The sequence below is a fragment of the Haliotis rubra genome, unplaced genomic scaffold, assembly GCF_003918875.1.
Source record: "Haliotis rubra isolate DU_JTF1 unplaced genomic scaffold, ASM391887v1 Scf716, whole genome shotgun sequence".
NCBI lineage: Eukaryota > Metazoa > Mollusca > Gastropoda > Lepetellida > Haliotidae > Haliotis > Haliotis rubra.
In genome coordinates, this window is record NW_025767431.1 from 280,997 (window position 1) to 302,262 (window position 21,266).

Here is a 21,266-nt window from a genome sequence, read left to right on the forward strand (position 1 = left end):
TCCTGAACCCTGGAAGATAGATATGTAGGTATATCTTTGTTCACCACGTTATACCCCATTTATCAAGGAATGGGATTTTTCGTGCGGGATCGTTGTGGAATCGTGCCTAAATCAAATATTTATATAAAACCGAGAACGACAGAACAAACAGTTTTGCTACTTTAAACGATTTAGTCAATTTCAATATTCTTTATTCGAACAAACCACCATCGTTCGTACAGGAACAACATTTCACAGTATGAATATTTAGGTAACATGTGATCACTTAGGTAAATAAATATATTACAATTTGACGGTTTCATTTACAATCCGTATAAATTTTGATAGACATTTTATGATAGAGTACATACAGGTGGACAAAAGGCTATCGTACCTCAAAATGAGCAGCAGCAGTTTTCGATGCCAGCTGTGTGAAGCTATGGTAATGTGGGAATCGACATGTGATTCTTGACTATCCTCCCATGTTAACTGACAAGTGTCACACAGTTGTTTCCGTGGTAACGTACGTTAGAATACAAACATGTATACATCGTGTGCAACAATTGAAAGTTGAGACTTACTCACATGCATCCACTGAAGACCCTCAGGTTTTGTATCAACCATTTGTATACTTCATTGATTGGTTTAAACATTTGAATCTGCAATCGTTAAAACCTGGATAACCTTTACCTAAGGAACCGTTCATAATTAGGTGTGTATATGGCTAGAGAGAGAGTTGATGGAGAGAGAGAGAGAGGAGAGAGGAGGGGGTCACCCAATTTGTTCTGGGAGGAAGGGGTCATCAATTTTGTACACATGTTCTTGGGGAGGTTGGGGTGGAGTGTCAGCAATTTTGCACATACAAATATTAAAATATTATGCTTAAAAAATATGGAAGGGGAGAGGGTCATTGATTTTGTACAAGACATGCAGGGGGTCACTTACTTTGTACGTAAATTTTAGGGGTCATTGACATTGTACATGCTTCTGCATAAAAATCATCAACCCCCCACACCCCCACACCCCCTTGCCATAAATTATGAACGGTCCCTAAACATCAAGATAACACGGAACATGATTCTACTTTGTGGCTGTTACAAAATTCGTTCATATTGTCCCATGATTATTTGATGTGTATTAACACTGCAAAAATCACAATTTAGCCAACAATTATATTATAAAATTAATGAATAATGTATATAATCATCTATACATACATAATATGAGTAATGGTTGTTTTATGTTAATTTGTTTGTTTGATTATTGTATTTTATCTGAGGATGACACTTAGCCTATGACAAGACCCAGGACGTTAAAGTATATATACACTTGATCTATAACCTGCAAAGGTGGCATACGTAGGGTTCACCTAATTTAAAAATTTAAAACCCGCATCTGTACAAAATCTGTTTCCTTTCACTGTTTTTGTAAGTGTTCAGCTACGGTTTTCACCGATACCATATCCAATTTTCTAATCAATATAAATATAACACTATCAGTTGTACAAACTATGGAAAACAGTATATTGACATGTCAATACACGTCTGTTAAAACCTCCTAAGAGTGTTAATCTCTGTGAGCCAATCAGATTTGATGTCATAGTTCACAACATTCGCCGTTTCAACTTCCGAAACAGGCTACTCTTGGAAAGTTTTAGGATGGCGATAACGTCTCCGAGTTCCTTTGCTTGTTTCGCCCTGATTGTGGTGTTTGTGGAAGGGAGGGGCATTTGTCCCCCAGGGACATATTGGGACCACGCCCTTGGAAAGTGCGATCAGTGTTCTAGTATATGTAACTACATGGAACAACAAGGGACGGTCACGTCATGTGAAAGCAATTGCCCAGGTTGGTAAAAAAATATCTGTTGTTCATCGTTTGACGAGTCAGTTGAAGTTTCTCTCCCTCGCGAGAGAGGCTTCAGTATATATCCAATTCGATTTTTATTCATCGCGCCAGGGGTTTAGGTGGGGTCCAGGTGCTTTAAAATTCTGTCTGTCAAATTTGTCGAACATTACTCACACCGTGCTTTGCTTAAACAGACGTGACAATGTATGTCATTATGAATATGTATAATGTCTGTATGCATTTGCTCATCTTCGATGTAGGGAGGATTGAAACTTTTATCCCATTCGATGTCTATTCATTGCTGCGGAACGAAAGAGAGGGTCCACGTGGTTTCGGTCTGTCACAACATGGCTACCAGTTGAATGAGCCCTACATCGTGCGTTCTCAAACACGCGTGTTAATAAATGACACGACGTATGAACCCCAGTGGAGAATGAAAGGAGTTATTCAATTATATTTGTGTTATTCCTTGATTCACCACAGGTCTAGTCTAAAGAAAATGATAGAACATTCACGAACATTCGCGAACCTGCCAAATATAGAGCTGACAAGTTACAGATGTCAGCCAATCGGCGGTTAGATAACTCCACCTACCTTCCAATCAAAAGCTGCCTCTTTCCGCTCAAGCTGTATGCACGCCAAACAAGGGAATTAACTCGTGAAAGCCCCTTCAACAAGACCGTGTGTCCCACTATTAAATGTTTAACCAGGATGCCTGGAGTTGTATAGATACAATTCGTTGTAAAATGATGAAAGTTCATTTTTTCTATCCTTCTCTTGGATATATGGCCAAATGCCATATTTCAACTGTGGCAGATATTTGTCCGTTCTTTTGGATTAAACCAATGCAATTCTAGAATTTACCCTGTCGATAACATTGATCCATTTGTTTATAAAATCATTAAACCTTTATTTCCAAATCCTTAAGTGCATAAGACTCAAATTATCACACAAAATATACATGTGATACTACCACTGCTTACCACAACAACGTACGGAAACGAAATGTGACCCCAGTACACCAATCTGCTCTTATGAGGCGATCAAACTGCTCTATCCCTGAAGATCCGGGTTAGAACTGTCTCACAGTCCTCGAACCACACTATGTTCCCTTCCGCCAAGCCCGTCTACAATAAAGCAAGATATCCTCAGGTTCATCTGAATCTTCCTTTTCAGATGGACTCCTTTTCAATTTAAATTAAAATTTCCATTAAAGTTTATATAATGAGAGACTAAACGTTAGTCTAGGTCACTGACGTGACTGGTGCATATCGTCGTATCCCAAAAGCGAAGAGCTAAAAAGCAGAACTTCATGGTTAATCCAAGAACAAAAAATAAACTTACAACTATAAAATAACCCCGTTTGATTTCGAGGCAGATTAGCCGACAGGTTTCATAAGAATTACGGTTTACACGAGGACCGGATGGTCAGGCTGATTGAATGCTGTTAACATCAGGGTCAAGTTCAAGCAAGATCCAATTCCAAAGCTAAAATGATTTTTTTTTCGTTATTTCATCACAAATATTTCCACACATATCAATCACTTAGAAAGAGTGATTTTTTCTGTATGCGGTAGCATTCGTTATCCGATTCGTAACAAAATACTATTTTCCCAGAGTCACTGTAAATACCAAGTAGAACTTGTATCCTGTATTAGTGCCTTTCGTGTTGCAGGTTACAAATCTTCCCACGATGTGCCCCCGAAGCCTGAAGACATTGCACCTATCGAGAACAAGGACACTAAGTCGACAGACGGAGTCACGATTGGTGTGTCGGTGGCTGCCAGCATTATAATCATCAGTATTATTGCAGGAGCACTTCTCCTACGTCGTAGTCGACGGAGTCGTGCTGCAACAGTTCCATCTCAAATTCTGGACACATCAGCACCAATGCTGTCCACTGGACGTACGTATGCATTAAATATTGTACGGGTAATATGGTCCCGTTAATAGTGAGTAAGTATAGTTTTATGCCGCTTTTAGCGATATTCCAGCAATATCACTGCGGGGAACAAAAGAAATAAGCTTCACACATTGCACAATGTGGGGAATCGAACCCGGGTCTACGGCGTGACGAGCGAAAGCTTTCACCACTAGGCTACCCTACCGCCCCATTCACATTAATAGTTGCATGGAGATTGTATCTACTATATCATTTCGATCAGTTACATTAACCTGCAATTACATTTATAATATATATTTGTATGACTTCTGCATTTCCTTTCTTTTAGCTGTTTAGCCTCAATTTTATCAGAGCTGACAAAAGCAGTGTGTTTATAAACATCCCGTCAAAACCATTTGGATGAGTTTTCTGCAGGATTCTGTACAAAAACAACCAATACCGACTATGATTAAAATAAGTCCCCCTCATCTCTAAACTGGACGGGTGGTTGGACTCGTTGACTTGGTTGCTTGTGAAGGCAAGAGGAGTTAGGATACTGCTGACGGCGGTGTTCAACGCCACATTAACGAGTAAAGCAGTTCTAACCCTTTTTTAAAAAAATAGCGTGGTAAGTTTTTCTAGAATCTGATATCTGCTTGACTGCCAAAGTGATTACACGAGTTTCATTTTTTAGACGCGAGGGAAAACAGACAGGAGGAGCAAGACCATGAACTGGACCGAGGTATTCCAGTCAACGATGGTGCTCACTGAAATTCTTCCTCGGACCTCCTAGGACAACATGACCTTTGTGCGAAATTTGGGAGTGGTGCACCCAATTACATTTTGACGTGTCAGCCTGGCGTATCTACAACCCTAGGGTACTGGTACCTCCGAAGAACGCAACACTGTCAAGTGAATTGTGGCTAAAGAGACTACGCACTGACCGCTATGAAAATAATTAAAGCCACGAAACCTTTTACCATATTTTAAAATATCGCGAAAGGCTGACTGCATTGAACGGACTACATGCATATCAATCAGTAAAGATGCCATGTACATATACCACCACACTGGTGACTACTGTTACAAACACATGCAAGGGCAAGTCAAGGGATCTCACGAATAAACACGGGAACATATGTTACAAGTTAAAATGGGAAATCAGTAATAACTTTTGTCTACGTAGAAATATCATGCTGGATATAACCTCCAAATATTGACTGTAACAGCTTGAACTGTTACTACAATGTGTGATAGGGATGACCTCATGGCATTGCTTCCGGTGTAGTGGTTTGTCTCGACCGATTCATCACATGCCAAATAAGAACATTCAACGGCAATGATTACCAAAAAACAACATGGACTTTGCCTCGATATTCCCCGAATGTGAAGTATTTAAGGGCTTCATTGCAGCCCTTGGCTGAAAGTGTTGCCAAAGATAGATAGATACGTTATACTATTTTAATCGGCATTAAAAGCTGGTATGTTGAAGAGGAACACGTTTTCTGTACTGCAAATGGATGCGACGTTTCAGTTCAGATGCTAATCCGTTAACAAGCAAGTGCTTGCTTAGTACATTGCACTTGCTTGATCTACACCGAAACGTCGTTTCTGTTGCAAATCCTTAAAATGTGTTCCTCCTCTTTATTTTTTACGTGTTTTTGTATATAAGATGATATTTCTACCAACGTGCATGTACTACTTGTTGATGTATATTGATAATGCCGTTACATACATCGTCAAATGTATGAATGAATGAATGAGTGAGTGAGTGATGTTACATTTTCATCAGTATACCTAACAATAAGTGGCCCTCTGCATCATACTGCCAGTTTTCACACCTTTATGTCTGACAAAGACTTGGTGTTATTATCTTGTTGTCTGCGTTACAGTGTGTAATTCAGGAAAACGTCGGCGTCACTGGCAACATTCCTTCCTCGTCGTGACTGCCGTTGTTACTGGGCAGCATCAAACTGTGTCAAACTGTACATACCATCATGTATTTTCTGGGTTTTTTATGAAGGATTTATATGAATATGTTGTTTTGTTCAAAATAAAATGCATGAAATACAAAGAAGTTGGTGTTAAATTGCAAATATCAGTTTTAGTTCCATGGAAACTTTCATATGAACTTATGATAGCCTACGTCACAAGTCAGCATCACCTAGAACACCGGCATGACTTGACCTTGTTTTTGCAGTGTTGATAACCCTTGCCAGGAGATATACAGGTTATACTACACTAAATGAGAATCGCTTGCTCACTGAGCGAGAAGTGTATGTAAACAAATGAAGAGATAGAGACATGTGACAGCTGTGATTGGATGAAATAGTGTAAGATGTTTATGTTTTTTAAAAGCATATCCAACCAGCAATTAAATCTGACCACAATTTTAAGTATTCAGTGCTGTCATTTTCATCACCATGACTTATGCTTATTGTGTGTACAGATATTTTCCAGTAGGTGACATTTGGTGCGGAACTGGGGTTGATGTGTTCCGCTTCCTGTCCTCGCAAAACGAGCCAAGACAAGTTGGCCTGATATTGTGTTTTATTGTAGTTTAAAGGCCAGAGTGTACCCATGTGTACATGGAATGGCTGTTGATAGCTTGTCTATTTTTAAAAAATTTATAAGGTTACTATAGAAGTCTATGGGAAAACATTTGGTGGTGTGTAACCTGTACCTACGCTGTCCCAGCCTCTCAAAGATGTCACCCATTTACTTGGATACGTGAGGACATCGAAGTTAGTTCTGAAAACGACGTGTGTCGAGGATTCTGCCTTTACGTTTTATGATGTGACCAATATACAATTTATGTAAATAACATTAATGATGCACACCAAGAAATGAAAAAGCTTAAAATTTCTTGTGAATGACATTTTCTGTAAAATGATATTGATGTTTATGAAAAAATATATACTTTAAGTTATATTCTGTTATAATGTCAAACTAATATTTTCAGATACAAGCTTTGCATCACCGAGTCAGAGGTCAAACAAACATGGCTGTTAAACTGCATGACGTCACAAAATTGAATATTCATGGACTTAATGCATATTCAGTACGAACCAATTTCTGCAGCTGGTACAATAAAACTGGATATATAACAGAAAGGGGAGTTCATGTACAATGGTTAAATAGGGGCTTATCTAGTTAACCTATTTTCAATAAAACCAAGTTCAATTTAAGGTAAATTGTGCATTTGACAGGTGCATTATTCGGCATGAAAGCACAGAAAGAAATGTTGAACTTCTTAAAGTATATCTTATAAAACTTTGAAACTCATTAAACATTGTTGTTATTATGTATGGGTTTGAGCTCAAAAGGAGGGCTTTAGTTTGGAAGGTAGACAACCTTCTTAGCAACCTGCAACCTTCAAAATCAACAGCGTAAATATGTTTAACAGACGGCCACGTACACAGGTGCATATATGCATTTATGTACATTTCGTGAAGTAACAAGATAACCGAACTAAATTGTCATAACAGCCGCTCTAAATACATACTCACTGGGTCGGATCCGGCGGTGGACAGATTGTGCAGGACGGGTATCCACCCCTCGCGCCATTTTGTCAGCTGAAACTAGGACAGCTAGCCGTGATAGTGGGGCGCTACCGTTAGGCCATATGCCCGGGACCTAGCTGTGTTGAGCTGTATGCACATTCACAGCTGTAGCCTGTGTTACCTAGCTTTGGGCTCTAATGAATGCTATGTGCATAGATGTATTGGTAGTCCATCTTTATGTTCGCTTGAAGGGGTACTCCTACAGTGTCTATAAGGACGCAAGGGAAAACCTGTTCTTATTATTTGTATAATGTATTAGTTATGGTCTAATCCAATGATCATTTCTTATGTTATGCAAGTGTAGAGTTTACCGTCTGTATGGAGACGTATATCGAGGCAGTGATTCGGTATAGTGACAGTGGGAAGCTTTAACCTTACAACGAACGAATAGATGCCACACCGTTGCATTCTCCGTATGCGTGTTGTTACTTAACAAATGTCACCTTCTGGATAATGAAATACTTTCTAAATAGTTGAACATTCTATCACTCTACAAATATCATCATGTTAATGTAGAATTGTATATTCTAAACATATAAATTCTGTTACTTAACCAATATGGTATACGTTAACAGTGAACATAGGTGGCGTCTGGTCTGACTTTCTAGTCAAGTGAAAAAAAAATCCCGAAACATATTAAAAGAATTGCTCAAACATAAGCTTCTTCATAGTAACATATATAGTGATACATATACATACACACACACACACTCACTATTACGGAGACTGCGACTCTGGTTCTTACTCAGTGTAAAGGATATGCTATTGAAGAAAGGGTCATTTGCCCCAATTTGGTACTTCCTGATTGTAAAGGATACGATAAGAAATCTGTATATGAATACAAGACAGCTGCACAACGCATAAAGAGGGGAAGAAGCGGTCTTTCAATCGTAAGGGAATGAGTAATTAAGGAAAATATAATAAAAGCGACAAAACCCTCACCCATCCATAAAACATAAGAAATCTCTGTTTGGAGCAGAGTTGATCTTAGAATGCCTATATTATGAGCACGTGTTTGATTGTTCGTTTGTATGTTTGACGTCACACTTGGCAATATTGCAGCTGTATTGCAGCGGTCTGTAAATCATCGACAATCCAGTGATTGGCATCATAAGATACTATGACAGAGCATGTGTTTATAACTATCAAATATAATGATACCAGCTCTTCGCAAAAAGGCCATACAGTTTGGAGGGTTTTGGAAGGAATGTCTTGTTTCATGTATAAGGAAGGTATGCCATGTTTCATGTATAAGAAAGGTATGAATGCCATTTTTCATGTCGATGGAAGGTATGGCATGTGGATAACCATTGCCGTGCTTCGTGTGGATGGGAGGAATACCGTGTTTCATGTTTAAGGAAGGTATGCCATGTTTTATGTGGATGGAAGGTATGACATATTTCATGTGGATGGAGAGCGTGTTTCATGTATAATTACACAATGCAATTTTAGAATTTGTAGTTTACTAAGAAAGTGTAATCCCAAATATAGCATATCTTACATTTGACCACTTTCTAAAATGGCATTGTGTTTTCATACCTTTCGGCCGTGGGTGCAATGCCAATTTACACTTCTCAGAGGGGTAAACAAAGTCCGCAGTCTAGACTACCAGTTGTCCGACTTCCATTTTGTGGAAGTCGCGGTGGCTGAACGGGTTAGGCGGCTGACTTAGTGTGTTGGTGATTAGGTGCCTGACTCTGAGGGTGTGGGTTCGAATCCCATGATTGGGCTCAACCCAAAAAGATACTAGAATTTGTAGTTTACTAAGAAAGTAATCCCAAATATAACATGTTATATGTTTCATGTGGATGGAAGGTAGGACGTGTTTCATATGGATAACCATTGCCGTGGTTCATGTGGATGGAAGGTAGTTATCTGAGCGTCACAGAAAAATGAAAATATGTACAAATGCTCATTGATATAGATATAGATAACATGCTGAAATATGATCATTTATTACAAACATTTGATAGTTTTGGTAGATGACAACTCTCACACAATTCAAAACTCGCCCACAGCTGGCCGATTGGAGGATTGTACCAAAATGCTATTACAATCGTTATTCAGTCCCTGGCGGCCGGATTGAATACAGTGTGCTCTGACTCATGCATTTAACATCCTACCTGCACATTGTACCACTGAGAGAATAGAAACAACACCTTCAGCCATATCAACTGCCTCATGATATGTCACTGAGCTGGCACGTCCAACTATCTAACGGTATCTCACTGAGCTGGCATGTTCGACTGTCTCATGGTATGTCACTGAGCTAGCATGTTCAACTGCCTCATGGTATCTCATTGAGCTGGCATGTCCAACTGCCTCATGGTATCTCACTGAGCTGGCATGTCCAACTGTATCATGGTATCTCACTGAGCTAGCATGTCCAGTTGTCTCATGGTATCTCACTAAGCTAGTATGTCCAACTGCCTCATGGTATCTCACTGAGCTAGCATGTTAAAATGCCTAATGGCATCGTACTGAGATGGCATGTCCAACTGCCTCATGTAATCTCACTGAGCTAGCATGTGCGACTGCCTCAAGGTTTCTCACGAAGCTACCATGTCCAACTGTTTCATAATATGTCACTGAGCTAGCATGTCCAACTGCCTAATGGCATCTCACTGAGATAGCATGTCCAACAGCCTCATGGTATCTCACTGAGTTAGCATGTCCAACTGCCTCATGGTATCTCACTGAGCTAGCATGTCCAAAACTGCCTCATGGTTTCTGACTAAGCTAGCATGTCTAACTGCCTCATGGTTTCTTACTAAGCTAGCACGTCCAACTGTCTAATGATATGTCACTGAGCTAGCATGTTCAACTGCCTCATGGTATCTCACTAAGCTAGTATGTCCAACTGCCTCATGGTATCTCACTGACCTAGCATGTTAAAATGCCTAATGGCATCGTACTGAGATGGCATGTCCAACTGCCTCATGTAATCTCACTGAGCTAGCATGTGCGACTGCCTCAAGGTTTCTCACGAAGCTACCATGTCCAACTGTTTCATAATATGTCACTGAGCTAGCATGTCCAACTGCCTAATGGCATCTCACTGAGATAGCATGTCCAACAGCCTCATGGTATCTCACTGAGTTAGCATGTCCAACTGCCTCATGGTATCTCACTGAGCTAGCATGTCCAAAACTGCCTCATGGTTTCTGACTAAGCTAGCATGTCTAACTGCCTCATGGTTTCTTACTAAGCTAGCACGTCCAACTGTCTAATGATATGTCACTGAGCTAGCATGTTCAACTGCCTCATGGTATCTCACTAAGCTGGCATGTTCCACTGCCTCATGGTATCTCACTAAGCTGGCATGTTCAACTGCCTCATGGTATCTTACTAAGCTAGCACGTCCAACTGTCTCATGATATGTCACTGAGCTGGCATATCAAACTTCCTCGTGGTATCTCACTGAGCTGGCATGTCCAATTGCTCATGGTATCTCACTGAGCTAGCATGTCCAACTGTCTTATGGTATCTCACTAAGCTATCACGCCCAACTTTCTAATGATATGTCACTGAGTTAGCATGTCCAACTGCCTCATAGTATGTCACTAAGCTAGCATGTTCAACTGCCTCATGGTGTCTCACTCAGCTAGCATGTACAACTTCCTCTTGGTTTCTTACTAAGCTAAGCTATCTCACTGAGCTAGCTTGTCCAACTTCCCCATAATATGTCACTGAGCTAGCATGTCTAACTCTCTCAGGGTATCTCACTGAGTTAGCATGTCCAACTGCCACATGGTATGTCACTTAGCTGGCATGTTCAACTGCATCACGGTGTCTCACTAAGCTAGCATGTCCAACTATCTCTTGGTATCTCACTGAGCTGGCATGTCCAACTCTCTCAGGATATGTCCCTGAGGTGGCATGTCCAACTGCCTCATGGTATCTCACTGAGCAAGCATGTCCAACTGTCTCATGGTATCTCACTGAAATAGCATGTCCAACTGTCTCATGATATGTCACTGAGCTAGCGTGTTCAACTGCCTCAAGGTATCTCACTGAACTGTCATGTCTAACTTCATCATGGTATCTCACTGAGCTGGAAGGTCCAACTGCCTCAAGGCATCTCACTGAGCTAGCATGTCAAACTGTCTCATCATATGTGGCTGATCTAGCATGCCCAACTGCCTCTAGGTTTCTCAAAAGCTAGTACGTCCAACTGTCTCATGCCAAAAAAAGCTAGCATGCCCAAATGCATCATGGTTTCTCACTAAGCTAGCACGTCCAACTGTCTCATGATATGTCACTGAGCTAGCATGTTCAACTGCCTCATGGTATCTCACTGAGGTGGCATATCCAACTGTCTCATGATATGTCACTGAGCTAGCATGTGCAACTGTCTAATGATATGTCAATGAGCTAGCATGTTCAACTGCCTCATGGTATCTCACTGAGCTAGCATGTCCAACTGCCTCATGGTTTCTCCAACTGCCTCATGGTTTCTAGCATGTCCAACTGTCTCATGATATGTCACTGAGTTAGCATATCCAACTGCCTCATGGTATCTCACTGAGCTGCCTTGTTCAACTGCCTCATGGTATCTCACTGAGCTGGCATGTCCAACTGTCTAATGACAGGTCACCTAGCGAGCTTGTCCAAATGCCTGATGGTATCTCACTGTGCTAGCATGTACAACTTCCTCATGGTATCTCACTAAGCTAGCTTGTTCAACTGTCTCATGGTTTCTCACTGAACTAGCACATCCAACTCTCTAATGATATGTCACTAAGCTAGCACGTCCAACTGCCTCATGGTATGTCACTAAGCTAGTATGTCTAACTGCCTCATGGTTCCGAACTAAGGTAGCATGTGCAACTGCCTCATGGTTTCTCACTAAGCCAGCATGTTCAACTGTATAATGGTATCTCACTGAGCTAGCATGTTCAACTGTCTCATGATATGTCACTGAGATATCATGTGCAACTGTCTCATGATATCTCACTGAGCTAGCATGTCAAAATGCCTCATGGTATCTCACTGAGCTATCATGTGCAACTGCTTCGTGGTTTCTTACTAAGCTAGCAGGTCCAACTGTCTAATGATATCTCACAGAGCTGGCATATTCAACTGTATCATGGTATCTCACTGAGCTAGCATGTGCAACTGTCTAATGATATGTCACTGAGCTAGCATGTACTACTGCCTCATGGTATCTCACTGAGCTAGCATGTCGAACTGCCTCATCGTTTCTCACTGAGCTAGCTTGTCCAACTGCCTCATGGTATCTCACTGAGCTGCCTTTTTCAACGGCCTCATGATATCTCACTGAGCTAGCTTGTCCAACTGCCTCATCATATCTCACTGAGCTAGGATGTGCAACTGTCTAATGATATGTCACCTAGCAAGTTTGTCCAACTGCCTCATGGTATCTCACTGAGCTAGCATGTTCAACTGTCTCATGGTATCTCACTGAGCTAGCATGCTCAACTGTCTCATGGTATGTAATTGAGCTAGCATGTCTAACTGTATAATGATATCTCACTGAGCTAGCATGTCTAACTGTATCATGGTATCTCACTGAGGTAGCTTGCTCAACTGTATCATGGTATCTCACTGAGCTAGCATGTCCAACTGCCTCATGATATCACTGGGCTAGCATGTTCAACTGTCTAATGATATGCCAATGAACTAGCCTGTCCACCTGCCTCAAGGTTTAGATCTCACTGATCTAGCTTGTACAACTGCCTCAGGGTATCTGACTGAGTTAGCATGTCCAACTGCATGTTCAACTGCCTCATGGTATCTCACTGAGCTAGCTTGTTCAACTGCCTCATAGTGTCTCACTGAGATAGCATATCCTACTGCCTCATGTTTTTTCACTAAGCTAGCACGTCCAACTGTATCATGATATGTCACTGAGCTAGCATGTGCAACTGTCTAATGATATGTCACTGAGCTAGCTTGTCCAACTGCCTTATGGTATCTCACTGAGCTTGCATGTTTAACTGCCTCATGGTTTTTTCAAGAAGCTATTATATCCAACAACCTCATGGTATCTCACTAAGCTAGCACGTCCAACTGACTAATGATATGTCACTGAGCTGGCATGTGCAACTGTTTCATGATTTCTCACTAAGCTAGCACTGCCTCATGGTTTCTCACTCAGCAAGCATGTCCAACTGTCTACTGGTTTCTTACTAAGCGAGCATGTCCAACTGCCTACTGGTTTTTCACTGGGCTAGCATGTTCAACTTCCTACTGCTATCTAACTAAGCTAGCATGTCGAACTGCCTCATGGTATCCCTATGAGCTAGCATGTCCAACTGCTTCATGTTTTCTCACTGAGCTAGCTTGTCCAACTGCCTCTCGATATCTAAATGAGCTATCATGTGCCACTGTCTAATGATATGTCAATGAGCTAGCTTGTCCACCTGCCTCATGATATCTCACTGAGCTAGCTTGTCCAACTGCCTCATGATATCTCACTGAGCTAGCATGTGCAACTGTCTAATGATATGTCACCTAGCGAGCTTGTCCAACTGCCACATGGTATCTCACGGAGCTAGCATGTACAATTTCCTCATGGTATCTCACTGAGCTAGGATGCTCAACAGCCTCATGGTATCTCACTGAGCTAGCATGTCCAACTGCCTGATGGTATCTCACTCAGCTAGCATGTACAACTGTCTCATAGTATCTCACTGGCTAGCATATACAACTGCCTCATGGTGTCTCAATGAGCTAGCATGTCCAACTGTCTCATGGTATCTCACTGAGCTAGCATGTCCAACTGCCTGATGGTATCTCACTGAGCTAGCATGTCCAACTGCCTCATGGTATCTCACTGAGCTTGCTTGTTCAACTACCTCATGGTGTCTCACTAAGCTAGCATGTGCAACAGTCAAATGATATGTCACTGAGCTAGCACGTCCAACTTCTTCATTGTATGTCACTAAGCTATTATTTCTAACTGCCTCTCATGGTTTTTCACTAAGCTGGCATATCCATCTACCTCATGGTATCTCACTAAGCTAGCACACCCAACTGTCTAATGATATGTCACTAAGCTAGCACGTCCAACTGCCTCATGGTATGTCACTAAGCTATTATTTTTAACTTTGCCTCATGGTTTCTCACTAAGCTACCATCTCCAACTGCCTCATGGTTTCTTACTAAGCTAGCACTTCCAACTGTCTCTCATGATATGTCACTGAACTGACATGTGCAACTGTTTCATGATTTCTCACTAAGCTAGCTCTGCCTCATGGTTTCTCACTCAGCAAGCATGTCCAACTGCCTACTGGTTTCTAACTAAGCTAGCAAGTACAATTTCCTCATGGTATCTCACTGAGCTGCTCGTCACGCCAGGCCCGGGTTCGATTCCCCACATGGGCACAATGTGTTAAGCCCATTTCTGGTGTCCCTCGCCGTGATATTGCTGGAATATTGCTAAAAGCGGCGTAAAACTAAACTCAGTCAGTCGGTCAGTCTCACTGAGCTAGGATGTTCAACAGCCTCATGGTATCTCACTGAGCTAGCATGTACAACTGTCTCATGGTATCTCACTGGCTAGCAGATACAACTTCCTCATGGTGTCTCAATGAGCTAGCATGTCCAACTGTCTCATGGTTTCTCACTGAGCTAGCATGTTCAACTCTCTCATGGTTTCTCATTGAGCCAGCACGTCCAACTGTCTAATGATATGTCACTAAGCTAGCATGTCCAACTGCCTCATGGTATCTCACTGAGCTAGCATGTCCAACTGCCCTATGGTATCTGACTGAGCTAGCATGTACAACTGCCTCATGCTATGTCACTGAAATAGCATGCTCAAGTCTGTCATGGTATCTCAGTGAGCTGCCTTGTTCAACTGCCTCATGATATCTTTCTGAGCTAGCTCCTCCAACTGTTTCATGATATCTCACGGAGCTAGCATGTACAACTGTCTCATGGTATCTCACTGAGCTAGCATGCTGAACTGTCTCATGGTATCTAATTGAGCTAGCATGCCTAACTGTATCATGGTATCTCACTGAGATGCCTTGTTCAACTGCCTCATGGTATCTCATTGAGCTAGCACGTCTAACTGTATCATGGTATCTCATTGAGCTGCCATGTTCAACTCCCTCATCGTATCTCACTGAGCTAGCTTGTCCAACTGCCTCATGATATCTCACTTAGCTAGCAAGTGCAACTGTCTAATGATATGTCATGAGCTAGCTTGTCCAACTGTCTCATGGTATCTCACTAAGATAGCATGTACGACTGCCTCATGGTATCTGACTGAGCTAGCATGTCCAACTGCCTGATGGTATCTCACTGAGCTAGCATGTCCCACTGTCTGATGGTATCTCACTGAGCTAGCATGTCCAACTGCCTGATGGTATCTCACTGAGCTAGCATGTCCAACTGCCTGATGCTATCTCACTTAGCTCAAGTGCAACTGTCCTGAGCTGGCATGTCAACTGTCTCATGCTCAGGCTAGTATACAACTGTCTGGTGTCTCAATGAGCTATGTCCAACTGCCTGATGGTATCTCACTGAGCTAGCATGTCCAACTGCCTGATGGTATCTCACTGAGCTAGCATGTCCCACTGTCTGATGCTACTGATAGCTTGTTCAACTACCTCAAGGTGTCTCACTAAGCTAGCACGTCCAACTTCCTCACTGTACTTCAGTAAGCTATTATTTTTAACTGCCTCATGGTTTCTCACTAAGCTAGCATCCCCAACTGCCTCATGGTTTCCTACTAAGCTTGCACGTCCAACTGTCTCATGATATGTCACTGAACTGGTATGTGCAACTGTTTCATGATTTCTCACTAAGCTAGCACTGCCACATGGTTTCTCACTCAGCAAGTATGTCCAACTGCCTACTGGTTTCTAACTAAGCTAGCATGTCCAACTGCCTACTGGTTTCTCACTGAGCTAACATGTTCAACTTCCTACTGCTATCTCACTGAGCTAGCATGTCCAACTGCCTCATGGTTTCCCACTGAACTAGCATGTTCAACTGTCTAATGATATGTCACGGAGCTAGCATGTCCAACTGCCTAATGTTTTCTCACTAAGCTAGCACGTCCAACTGTCCCATGATATGTCACTGAGCTAGCATGTTCAACTGTATCATGGTATCTCACTGAGCTAGCATGTTCAACTGTATCATGGTATCTCACTAAGCTGGCATGTTCATCTGTCACATGATATGTCACTGAGCTAGCATGTTCAACTGTACCATGGTATCTAATTGAGCTAGCCTTTCCAACTGCCTCATGGTATCTCACTGAGCTAGCATGTCCAAATGCCTCATCGTTTCTCACTGTGCTGCCTTGTTCAACTGCCTCATGATATCTCACTGAGCTAGCTTGTCAAACTGCTTCATGATATCTCACTGAGCTAGTATGTGCAACTGTCTAATGATATGTCACCCAGCGAGCTTGTCCAACAGCCTCATGGTATCTCACTGAGCTAGGATGCTCAACAGCCTCATGGTATCTCACTGAGCTACCATGTACAACTGTATCATGGTATCTCACTGAGCTAGCATGTCCAACTGTCTCATGGTATCTCACTGACCTAGCATGTTCAACTGTCTAATGGTTTCTCACTGAGCTAGCACTCTCTAACTGTCTAATGATATGTCACTAAGCTAGTATGTCCAACTGCCTCATGGTTTCGAACTAAGGTAGCATGTGCAACTGCCTCATTGTTACTTACTAAGCTAGCAGGTCCAACTGTCTAATGATATGTCACAGAGCTGGCATGTTCAAGTGTATCATGGTATCTCACTCAGCTAGCATGTTCAACTGTCTCATGATATGTCACTGAGCTAGCATGTCCAACTGCCTCATGGTATCCCACTGAGCTAGCATGTACAACTGCCTCATGGCATGTCACTGAGCTAGCATGCTCAACTCTCTCATAGTATCTCATTGAGCTAGCATGGCTAACTGTATCATGGTATCTCACTGAGCTAGCATGTCTAACTGTATAATGGTATCTCACTGAAATGCCTTGTTCAACTGTCTCATGGTATCTCATTCAGCTAGCATGTCTAACTTGAACATGGTATTTCACTGAGCTGCCTTGTTCAACTGCCTCATGGTTTCTCACTAAGTTAACACTGCCTCATGGTTTCTCACTGAACAACAAGCATGTGCAACTACCTACTGGTTTCTCACTGTGCTAGCATGTCCAACTGCCTACTGGTTTCTCACTGGGCTAGCATGTTCAACTTCCTACGGTTATCTAACTAAGCTAGCATGTACTACTGCCTCATGGTATCTTACTGAAATAGAATGTTCAATTGCCTCATGGTATCTCACTGAGCTAGCATGTCCAACTGCCTCATCGTTTCTCACTGAGCTAGCATGTCCAACTTCCTCACGGTGTCTCACTAAGCTAGCACGTCCAACTGTCTCATGATATGTCACTGAGCTAGCATGTTCAACTGCCCGATGGTATCTCACTCAGCTGGCATGTTCAACTGTCTCATCATATGTCACTGAGCTAGCATGTTCAACTGCCTAATGATATCTCACTGAGCTAGCTTGGCCAACTGCCTCATGATATGTCACTGAGCTAGCAGGTCCAACTGTCTAATGATATGTCACTGAGCTAGCGTTTCGTTTCTAACGAAGCTAGCATGTTCAACAGCCTCATGGTATCTCACTGAGCTAGCATGCCCAAATGCCTCATGGTTTCTCATTGAGCTAGCATGTACAACTGTCTCATGGTATCTCACTGAGCTAGCATGTCCAACTGTCTCATTGTTTCTCACTGAGCTAGCATGCCCAACTGTTTAATGATATGTCACTAAGCTAGCACGTCCAACTGTCTCATGATATGTCACTGAGCTAGCATGTCCAACTGCCTCATGGTATGAGCTATCATGTCCAACTGCCTCATGGTAGCTAGCATGTTTAACTGCCTCATGGCATCTCAGTGAGCTAGCATGTCCAACTGCCTCATGGTATCTCACTGCGCTAGCATGCCCAACTGCCTCAACTGCCTCATGGTGTCTCACTAAGCTAGCAGGTCCAACTGTCTCATGATTTCGCACTGAGCTAGCATTCTCAATTGTCTCATGTTATCTCACTGAGCAGCCATGTTCAACTGTCTCATGATATGTCACTGAGCTAGCATGTCCAACTGCCTCATGATATGTCACTGAGCTAGCATGTTCAACTGCCTCATGGTATGTCACTGAGCTTGCATGTTTAACTGCCCCATGGTATTTCACTGAGCTGGCGAGTCGAGCTGCCTCATGATATCTCACTGAGCTAGCATGTTAAACTGAATTCTCTTGTTTGCAAGAAAAAATCAGCTTAAGTCCGGACCAATACAAATAGCCATCCCACCCACACACACAGGGACGCGCGCCTTTATGGCGATAAGGCCACAGATGTGCAGACGCGGTCATCTTAATACTGAAATCTTTGTTTGGCATTTTTATTTGAAACTGTACCGCAAAATGAACGTGAAGGAGTTAACATTCTCCAACTGGATGCACTTCTGGAGCATCTTAACTTAAAACACACAATTTTGGTGCAAGGTCAGATTTAGGTCAGATTTGCAGAAGTTAAGATAAATTGTTTCAAAGCACTAACATTGCAAATGTTTAAGTAGCACAAAACGGTACACCTGTAACGCATGACTTGAATACATGTCACTCAACAATAACCTTATTTTCACTTGTGACATTATATTCCGTAATCACTCTTAGATAGTTTGTGATTTCATAAATGCACCCCCTTCCCTCTACCCCGAGCCGTATCCCTGCACCCCCTGTCCCGTCACTTATTCAAATGTTGCTGTCTGTCACCTATCCAAAGCTAACCATATACGAGTTTCGACTTGCTCTAGGGCACACCTCATCTCCATTTGTCCAATCAGGACGCACAATCTATGAACGTGGTTCATTCATAACATCACACACAATATACCAGCATTGTTGACTTCCCTCAGATGTGTTTCCGACAAGGATGAAAGTACTGTCTTGGTTGGCTTTTCTATGGGCTTTCAGTGTATCCGATGGAAGAAAAGCATGTTCACCTGGAAGATATTGGGACTCTGGACTGGATAAGTGTGATCTATGTTCTTCTATATGTGACTTTATGGAACAACAAGGAACTGCCAAAGCATGTCAAGAAAGTTGTCCTGGTCAGTAACATTTAATAACGGTAATTTTCAACGGTATTTATTTGATTCATGTTAATTACGTATATACTCCTCATTGACGGTTTCGTAGCATGGCACTTAATGATAAGAGTGGAAATGAAAACCACGTGTTTGCTGTCAAAACATGGCGGTCAATGGACGAGAGAAAAGCTGACATATTTACAGAAAGGGACATAACTCAGGAAGGACTATTGTCACTATAACGATGCAAAATCAACCAGCTCTATTGTGTAATATATGGTTTAAGCATTTTAAAAAACGTTTTATTTATAAAATCATTTTTGTTACGTATGTTATCATATTATATTATAAAAGATAAACCTGCGAGCGTGTTGCTGTCCTTGCACCATGACTAAGATTCAGTTTAAATATACCCTTGTAAACATGTTTCAAAGAGCAAACATTAATCATAGCTGTATTCAGTGAGCACGCTTATGGGTTCACGTAGGATGTTTGGCCAGTAGAGAATAGGAATTATTCTCTATGGCGGAAATTTATTATCTGTTATATATATTTCATTACAGATTACAAATCGGTGGCTGATGCAAATCAAGCGAATGAACAATCAATCGTTAACGGTACAAGCATGATTGTGCCAGTGGTTGTATGTGCCATTGTTGGTGTGATCTGTAGTATTATTGTAGCCGGGTTTCTCCTTCGTCGGCATCGTCAACGACACACTGATGCACCATCTGACGAGCCCACCCCACAACCGCCACCTCTACCTCACTCATCAGTAACATACGTGGCTTTACCTATTCATACTCAGACGGAGGACACTGCAACATCTGCCTCGTCTATAGGTACGTCATTAACTACGACATTTGACAAGATAAGATCACAACTTTCTAAATGAAGTAAAGGAATGTTATTTTTTACAACGAATTGGTAAGATGATATATGTTGAAATGTCGACAGAATTTGACAAATTGAATAATGATATCAACATAGAATGTCAACTTCTGTCAAGCGATATACTAGTCATGACGTCACAATGGATAATTGCTATGACGTCATGCTCAGTAACAACAATGATTTAACAAGCATGTTCAGATATATGATGCTTAACCAAAAGATAGTTCATGATACATGCCAGGAGGGCGAAAGCTTGAGGTTAATAATTTACTAAATAAGTAAATAATTTACCGTCTTTTTAATTTTTTTACATATCTTTGTTTTTATATAGATTGTAGTGGATAATGCCTAAACATGTTTAAATACAACATTCGGTGTGTTTTTGTCTCCATAGGAGCATCTGCAGACCGACGGGAAGGCATAGAAGCGAATTTAATGGGTTACCCAGACCTTCCAGACCGATTTGAACCAATCGGTGACGACATCTCACCACGCTGATGAGGACTCTGACCAGGATGGGATACATTTTAATTGGTGACATTATTGACTTGGTCATAACACAGGATGATGGAACAGATTCAAGATTCCGCTATTGTGCATGCTGCTATCAAGCTGATCTTCCAGTGTACAGGAAAGTTTTTAGGATTAATTCGTTTGGTAGAAACATAAATGTATTCTCAAAAATAAATTGCAGCCACAGTCGAGATAGATTTAAAAGAACCCAATATATTACACAATGTATGGACGTCTGTGGTAATATGTGTGAATAGAGACATTATGTTAAAGTATGTGTTTGTTGACATTTGAATGAATGTGAAGTCTTTGTAAACGTTTAAATAGTGTGTATCATCAGGCTGAAAGGTTCGGGAGTGCATTTGATAGGCGACTTGGCGTATGATCAGAAAGAGATGTTTGCTTTTGTATTTTAATGTTTCTTTTCATGAACAATGCCAAGTGGCATTTGATTCTCGTTCACAGGAAGTGTTTTAGAAATATTCTTAATTTTTG

The 21,266-nt window shown here is 41.6% G+C and overlaps 2 protein-coding genes and 1 long non-coding RNA gene across 5 annotated transcripts in view; 2 read left to right on the forward strand and 1 right to left on the reverse strand.

The window, feature by feature from the left end:
* The window catches only part of LOC124259289, a 95,926-nt gene that overhangs the window by 23,574 nt on the left and 51,086 nt on the right, over positions 1-21,266 (reverse strand). The window lies entirely within an intron of this gene.
* LOC124259288 lies at positions 1,588-5,780 on the forward strand. The gene is made up of 3 exons (XM_046693397.1): positions 1,588-1,824; positions 3,500-3,730; positions 4,401-5,780. The coding sequence occupies exons 1-3, from the start codon at positions 1,638-1,640 to the stop codon at positions 4,475-4,477; spliced, it is 495 nt and encodes a 164-aa protein (XP_046549353.1). The 5' UTR covers positions 1,588-1,637; the 3' UTR covers positions 4,478-5,780.
* On the forward strand, positions 19,150-20,971 carry LOC124259287. The gene is made up of 3 exons (XM_046693396.1): positions 19,150-19,385; positions 19,928-20,206; positions 20,653-20,971. The coding sequence occupies exons 1-3, from the start codon at positions 19,208-19,210 to the stop codon at positions 20,754-20,756; spliced, it is 561 nt and encodes a 186-aa protein (XP_046549352.1). The 5' UTR covers positions 19,150-19,207; the 3' UTR covers positions 20,757-20,971.

Coding starts and splice junctions, on each gene's coding strand:
- LOC124259287 (XM_046693396.1), top strand. CDS start 19,208: ATGAAAGTACTGTCTTGGTTGGCTTTTCTATGGGCTTTCAGTGTATCC. Junction 19,386..19,927: donor ATGTCAAGAAAGTTGTCCTG/GTCAGTAACATT, acceptor ATTTCATTACAG/ATTACAAATCGGTGGCTGAT. Junction 20,207..20,652: donor AACATCTGCCTCGTCTATAG/GTACGTCATTAA, acceptor TTGTCTCCATAG/GAGCATCTGCAGACCGACGG.
- LOC124259288 (XM_046693397.1), top strand. CDS start 1,638: ATGGCGATAACGTCTCCGAGTTCCTTTGCTTGTTTCGCCCTGATTGTG. Junction 1,825..3,499: donor ATGTGAAAGCAATTGCCCAG/GTTGGTAAAAAA, acceptor TTCGTGTTGCAG/GTTACAAATCTTCCCACGAT. Junction 3,731..4,400: donor ACCAATGCTGTCCACTGGAC/GTACGTATGCAT, acceptor TTCATTTTTTAG/ACGCGAGGGAAAACAGACAG.